Below are 7499 nucleotides of genomic sequence, written 5' to 3' on the forward strand. Positions count from 1 at the left end.
TAAGTATAAATACATACCCCACAAAAGCTAGGGCTAAGTTTTCCCCACGAGCTCGGCAGCCCAAGAACTTTCTCGCACTTCTCGGCTCTTCGCGGAGATGTCCTGCGGATTAAGAGCAATCGCAAGACTCACCCGATAAGACCGGCTTTTTACATTTCTCTGAATTTTTTGTCCCGCGTGCCTTCCACTTTGCCCCCTCATTTTTTCACAGACACCCTACCAGATTACACCCAGGAAAAAAATAAAATAAAAAAGACAGAGTCCCGCAAAAAACTGTAACCAGCCTTCCTACCACGCCATCACCAATGACAGTGCAGTTGTCGCATTCAAATTCCATGTTTTTCCACATCAATTACAAACCGACACAGTTCGTGGCCATAAATCAGATCCACAGAGATATAAGTACGCCCCCCCCAAAAAAAAAAAAATTCCACCCTCTTGTTTGCAACTAAAAATTCAAGACAGAGCCCGAAGAAGTAGCGAAGAAGATCACGACGAGACGAGGGTAGCAGGTCCAAAGTTCGGGAGTGCGCGCGATCGTATCGGCGACGATTCCGCGCCTGAAGGAAAGAAGCACGGTGTGGTGGTGGTAGGGGCGCGAGGAGTAAAAGCATCAGCCGTCGGCTTGATACTCCATTAGAAGTTGCGGCAAGAAGACTATACACCCACGGAGGAACGTTACAGCGTATATCCCCTCGCCCCGTGCCCGGGAATCAGAGGCTTTGGCGCGATGACGATGAAAGTGCCAGATATATATGACGAAGAAAAGCGCGGAACGGAGGGGCGGGGGGGGGTGGAAAAAAGTCAGGAGGGAAGAAGAAGAGTGCTCCAACTCTGCCCGAAAAGTCGGGCGCGCGCGACAAAGAAGGTAGTTGGGGGGGGCGAGCTGCCGTAAGAAGGTGCGATAAGAAACACCGCAAAGTGGATGAGTGAATCGGAGGAGGGGGGCCGGTGCCGATACGAGCGATTCCCGGGGGGGTTGAGTTGGCGGTGGTTGGGCGTATAAGTAGATATCAAGTGGCCGTAAGCTACTCTTTCAATCCAATCGGCTCTTATTTCACGCGACGCCCAGACTCTCATATTTCACTCTCTCTCTCTCTTTTTGTTCGACAGTGTAAGCTTCTATGGTATATATGACGCGCTCCACCGCCTGCAGCAGCCCAATTGAATCTCTCTATGAAATTACTCCCAAGCTTGGCGATTTTGCGCCATTACATGGTTTTTTGGCCCTTTTTCGAGATTACACGCGCTGCAGTGACGGAAAATCTCGAATACATGACGAATTTGACGAGTCACGTAAGAGATATACGCTTGTTTTCCAATGTCTTCGGGTAACAACTTCTTTTTACAGTCGAAAAAAAAGGGGGGGGGTATTGCACGGAAAAGGGGGGGGGGAGGGAGAAAGAAAGGAAAACCGGCGACGAATCCTCCGTGAATCAATAAGACACGAAAATTCGCAAATGAAATTTAAGGTAAGTGCATTGGCGCTTGCCTCGCGCTCGGCAATTCATTTTTCTCACCTTTTCAGGAGCCTTTCTCTCTCTCTCGCCCGATCCCTCGTGACTTGGCGCTGTATAGGTATACGTCTGCGAGGGGATGTATACGGAATGGCTCCGAAATCAGAGCGCGTCTCTTTCTGCTGCCATCACCGCGATGGAATATTCTCTGCCGTGCCGAGGCCGAGGGTGTATTATACGTATGGAAGTAGCGGGAGGGGGGGGGCACAATTTATTTCCTTCGGAATCGGCATAAATTTTCATGCGAGTTGCAATATCGGGAATACGCAGCGGCTGCAGACTCGTGATTGCGCGGCTCTCTTGCCCTAAATTTCATCTCCGATCCATCCGGCAAATGTTTTAATGCGAAAATCCAACCCTTCTTTTTTCTTGCTCCCCCGTCACTCGGATGATTATTGCCGATTGCGCTCTGGTTCACCAGTGCGAATTAACGACATTCATTTGGATTGAAATTCCATGATAAATCGTCATGTTCATTTTTGTATGGTAATGATATATAAGTCAAACTCCCGCGCTCTCGTTAACAGAGGGACGCGTTTCGCGAAACAACCGATCTCCAAAGATTGTCAAGCTTGAAAGGAGGAAGAAGCGATTGCCGAGATGAGCTCTGAAAGGTGGGTCGAGTTACGAAAGTCTCCGTTGCAGGCAAGCTTGTTTTCTCAATGCGTAACTGGATGACGAGCTTGTATTCGTGATATTTCGACTCCTTCCAGCGCTGTACGTATCACTTGTTTCGCTGATCGTTCCCTAACGAAGATCGATTTTCAGTGATCGGATGGCTTGACGATTCCTCGACGACTCGCACAATCATTGGGATAAACAAATACGTACCGACACATTTCGTAAAAGGAAAAAAAAATTTATGTGTAAAACAGGGGAAAAACCGATATTCACATGGAGCCCTGTTGATGAAGAGCAGAGAGACGGAGAAGCGACGGCGAGAGGAGAAATCGGTGCCCGTGCGCGAAAGACAGAAGGGCGTCGATGGATCGCCGAGCGTTGCCGCCTTTCATTCGCATCGATGCATGTGCACCTGAATACTACGCTCTTTTAAGTTTTTCACGGCTGGTTTTGTCCGCGTCTATTCTGCTTTTTTTTTTTAATGCTGCCACCGTACCTCTTAGGCAAATGAAAATTTTATGGAAAATTTCCGGTACTGCACAGGATCTCAAGTATGTTTGGTTTCCACGTGGATCAGGAAGTTGCAATGAATGGAAAATGAAATGTCGAGGTAACGTGTTGTAAATGTGTTCTTTTTACCTCACAAAAGTGAATTGTTTTTCTAATAATATGTTTAAATTCACCCGCGAGTGTGAACGCGTAGTAAGTTGCATCTCGGGATACGGACAAAATAATTTTTTTTTATGATTTAGAGACAAATCAATCAAAATTAAATCTTCCAAAAATTAACTGCAATATGAAATTATTTTAAAAGCACATTTAATAAAACTAATGTAAAAATCCAATTGGTTAAAAGGCCCTGAAATCTTATTGATAAATACACTGATGGGCATACAGAAAAAAATTTTTACTCTTACTGTAACGCAATTCAATTTTTGTCCATTGCAAAGTTCCTCTCGGCAAAAGTCATACCTTACGCGCCATGTAGTAGATAAAAGTACAGCAATGACTCAAAAGATTTTACAACGTTATGCTTTCCGAGAACCAAAATTGCCGATATCTTTTCCCCTAATTTATAATCACTTTCTCCTGCCTTCTCCCTCTTTCTATATTATACTCTACTACTCTCTTACAGCAAAGTAAATTAAGTACAACCAAACAGAAAAACTAGCATTTATACATTTATGTCTATTGCAAGCGCTTCGCACATCTTTTTTCCCTTCGATTAATCGCAGATCGCGTCATGACAAAGGTGTGCAAAAGGATACACGTACAAGTATTGCCACTGCCGTTGCTGATGTCTGTGCTGGTTTGATGGAAGGGTTACCTGTAATGTGAGGGGTCGTTTGATAACTGATGGCCTGAGTTTTTTTTTTTTTGAAGACTAAGTATCCATACTTTTAAATAAAACTGTTTTGGATTCCACAAATAGTACAAAACGCAATACTTTTCTTAGAAACAATATGAAAAAGTAGATAAAAATTTGGATGCGAAAAAAAACCATTAATAATTCATTGAATTTTTACGTATAAAATTATTCAAAGAGGTTCACTACGAAATGATTGTGTTTTTACTTATAAAAGACCCTCGTTTTGTGCCACAATGTATCAGTATTACTGCAAATTGATGGCAGGCAGCTGTATAAATATTTTAAAATTCAGTGCTATACACATTAGGTAATAAATCTCCTCAATCGAGATGGTACAAACAATTTAAATGTTTATTGTTTTTTTTATATAAAAACTGTACAAAGTAACACTTGGATTCATGAAAATTGAGCTGTATCATAGAATGTAATTTTCCTGAAAGTGAAGTTTCGTTATTGTTTCCCATGGTTATATGAAATTAGTTAGAAAATGATAGTACTTGTTGATTCTCTGCTCAAAACACTTCCATTTACAGGACTAAAAACAACGTAAACATAATTAACACTTTTACAAGGCCGTACTATACTACGTCACCTTTACTTCTTAGCTAGCGTACGATAACACAGGTCATCAGCCATTAGCCAATAAGTCCTTCTTACAAAAACATATTTCGTGTACATCCAGAAACAATACTTGCAGTCACGAAAATGAATTAGTCACCCTTTTAGTATGCTTATAAATAGGAACGACCATTGTTGAAAGCAGTCAGTCAGGAATTTTTTCTTGTTCAAAATGGTTCTTCTAAAAGTTTTTGTTGTACTTTTGGTTACTCAAGGTGAGTACTTTTTGTTATGAGATATTTTATATAAAGTATTTTAAAAGTTATAATTTTTTATGATGGTTCTTACCTAAGGAATAAACTATAATCCAACTTACATTGTTTACCCTACTTTTACTCGAATTGGTGGTATTTTATCAGCAATTTTACTAAAATTTTAAAAATAATTTTTTGCCTTTGAAAACAGTAACTAACAGATTTGACTTTTTTTATTTTATAAAAATAGTTGTACCTAATTTAGAGTCAGAAATAATTATAAAAACTAGTTGATGTTTTAACGTAACATACATTTTCTCAGCAAAAACAACAAAAAGTGTTATTTTTCAAATATTACTTAACGTTAATGTCACTTTACCCTTTTCTAGTGATACCAGTTACTTAAATTACGCAACATATATCGTAATTTTTATCGTTTCCTCATTTAGAATAAATTTTATGACCCACGTAACATTTTAGTCTATTTATTAAAGTTAAATTATCAATGCTTTGGTGCATCAGTCAACCCAATGCATTTCATTAATAGTTATTGATTTCGATCTGTACCTAAATAGTATTGTGTCAAAAGTGTGTAATTCAAATCATTAACAGATATTTTTTGCTGCTGTGATAAGCACAACGATCTGTTTGGTCTTTTACCATGGCAAATATATAAATTAATGTGCTGTTTATTTTTGAAAAAAAAAAGTCTTTAGCTCTTCAAATTACTTCATTTTTTATCAACTCAACACTTGCAAATTAAAAATAAATGTAAAATGTCTTTTTCAGTCTACAAGGTTCATGGGGGTTACGCAAGAAGCAATCAGTTTCCGTACCACGTAGCTGTCGAGATGACGACGAGTTATGGTAACCATTACCTTTTCCGGTGTAACGGAGCCCTCATAAAAGAAAACTATGTTTTAACAAGTGCCCGTTGCGTATCTGATAATTTGGCCCAGTACAGGATTGCTCTTCCTAGCTTTTCATATTATGACAAAAACGTACGTCGGATTCCGATCAGTAATATCACCATTCACAAGGACTTTAATTTTGCGTAAGATATTCATTTCTTTTTATAAAATGATCCATCTGTGATACAGTTATTTATAACTCAAAATAATTGTTTTCAGCGATAAAAAGAATGACATAGCTATTTTGCAATTGACGGAAAGTGTTCACGACAAGAGTATCGCTTATCAGAGTGACTTGAGCGAATTTTATTACGAATCCAAGTACATTATGACTAGTTATCGATATCCTCGAGGAGGTAGACTTGTATTTTCCAAGGTTGAAATGGTAGACGACAAGGCCTGCGAGCAACTGTTGAGGATGTACTACTGGAATCCTAAGAACCTGCTGCCGTTTCAATTCTGCTCAAATACCGAAAAGAATTGGGTAAGTGTTAAATCTGCGTTTGTTCCCATTAGTTTCAGCACATCTCACAATTTTTTAATACTCCTCAGTCTCACGAAACCGACATTTTGGTGGATAAATCTCCAAACGGAATGGTGCTAGTTGGTCTTGGGTCGATAAATGAAAACATTTTCACATCTGTTAGCCCTTACGTTGACTGGATTAATAGTGTAGTCAACAACGTGGCAGATAACGATAAGGATCTAATCAAGCTAATAGATATTTTAGATGCAGTGGAGTCCATGTAGACGAATTCCGGAAACCTGAATTTATTTAATTATTTGTAATATAATGTTTGCCTCAATCGATCAATTATTTTTTACCTGTGTATGTTGTTTAAACTATACGTGTGATTGAAAAATGCTTGCTCAATGTTTTGCACCTAGTACAGGGAGTCTTTTTTGTATCATTAGAAAATACATTTCACATGAAAACGTACAAGTGTTCTTATTTAATTTAAAAAAAAAACCAATATTTTGAGTAAATATATACGCGCGTGTCACCAAGTGTATAAATGTATGCAACTAGTATTCGTGCAATTAATTCTTTAGAGTCAAAATGTTTGGCGTACAGTCCAAAGAAACGCTGCTCCGTCACATTTTACGTCATCGTTTGTGTGCTATTTTTCACCCCAACTACCATAGTCTTGATGGACTGTGTGCATCAGGTAGCACAAACGGTGTTTCGATAAATGACATTTAAATAAATTCGTACTTTGTGTGCTACCAATTAATTAAACAAAATAACGTGAGAATAAAAAACTATACAAAATTCACGAATTCTTAATAATTTCAAGGTGCGTGTCTCTGTATTACAAGTGAAAGTATGGAAAAAAATGAAGCTTTTAATTTTCACGAACACTTTTTTCATTCAGTGACTAAGAAAAATTCAACCACACGCAAATTTATAAAAACATCAGCCAGCAAAAGTAGGTATATTCCTTTCAATGTTCTTGGCTCGCAAAATCAAGTTGGGAAAAAAATTTTTTTAAACGAGCTCACCTCCAAGTACATCCGAAACAAAAAAGCTCGACAACATTATTTTACATACGTATAATTCCAGCAATCCCACCAGATAAGAACAAAACCATGCCCATACACGAGCCCACGGAGGCGGCTCCAGCGAGGTCGTTCCTCTTTTCAAATGAATTTCCAACCAAGCGAAGTTCATATTGGACCCAGAGATAGAGAGTGCGCCTCTCTCTCCCCGCTGCCCCCTCGTCTCCTCTGCGCAAATACGCGCGCCTTCCTCCGGCTCTGCTGTTTAAACGGCAGCTAACCGCGTTTTGTGAATGATTGTACATCGCGGACGAGTGTAATTGCCGCCGTGCCATTGTAGCCCTCCCCGGCAATGTAAATGCTGCCGTTTTCCGTATACATACGTGCACGCACGGAATCGTGCGCTTTTTCCCCGTATTTTTGAATTTCAGGGACTCTCTGATTATTATTTGCTCGGCGCCCCCCCCCCCTTTCCTCCCGAAACGACGTCATAATGCGATACTTGTGCACGCGAGTTTACATATATACGCCGGAGTGCTTTTCGAAAATTATTTTTTCCGCGGGCGCAATTTTCGATAAAGAATTCGTGAGAGCTCTCGCGAAAAATATTTACATTCCGCTTAATGCACGATCCTGGCATGAGTTGCGCCGTCAGCGGTTTTTTTTTTTTTTTTTGATGAAAGGAGACAGAGGGGCTTTTACGAATCGAAATTCCGATGCGGACCTAAAATGGAATGAAGAATAATTTTAAAAAGTCCCGGGACAGTAA

At 39.7% G+C, this 7499-nt stretch overlaps 1 protein-coding gene across 1 annotated transcript; it reads left to right on the forward strand.

Moving 5' to 3' along the window:
• Positions 1-4231: 4231 nt before the first annotated feature.
• LOC106642316 (chymotrypsin-like elastase family member 2B) lies at positions 4232-6153 on the forward strand. The gene is made up of 4 exons (XM_014357066.2): positions 4232-4340; positions 5109-5373; positions 5450-5714; positions 5783-6153. The coding sequence occupies exons 1-4, from the start codon at positions 4298-4300 to the stop codon at positions 5978-5980; spliced, it is 771 nt and encodes a 256-aa protein (XP_014212552.2). The 5' UTR covers positions 4232-4297; the 3' UTR covers positions 5981-6153.
• Positions 6154-7499: the final 1346 nt, after the last annotated feature.

This window comes from Copidosoma floridanum, unplaced genomic scaffold (genome assembly GCF_036245765.1).
Source record: "Copidosoma floridanum isolate Cflo_tuat_1 unplaced genomic scaffold, Cflo_Japanese_pri ptg000006l, whole genome shotgun sequence".
Classification (NCBI taxonomy): Eukaryota; Metazoa; Arthropoda; class Insecta; order Hymenoptera; family Encyrtidae; genus Copidosoma; species Copidosoma floridanum.

What these genes read in the sequence shown, in the direction of transcription:
- LOC106642316 (XM_014357066.2), top strand. Translation starts at nt 4,298, where the DNA reads ATGGTTCTTCTAAAAGTTTTTGTTGTACTTTTGGTTACTCAAG. An exon ending in TGTACTTTTGGTTACTCAAG is followed by an intron (nt 4,341 to 5,108) that starts GTGAGTACTTTT and finishes TGTCTTTTTCAG; the next exon opens with TCTACAAGGTTCATGGGGGT. An exon ending in CAAATACCGAAAAGAATTGG is followed by an intron (nt 5,715 to 5,782) that starts GTAAGTGTTAAA and finishes AATACTCCTCAG; the next exon opens with TCTCACGAAACCGACATTTT.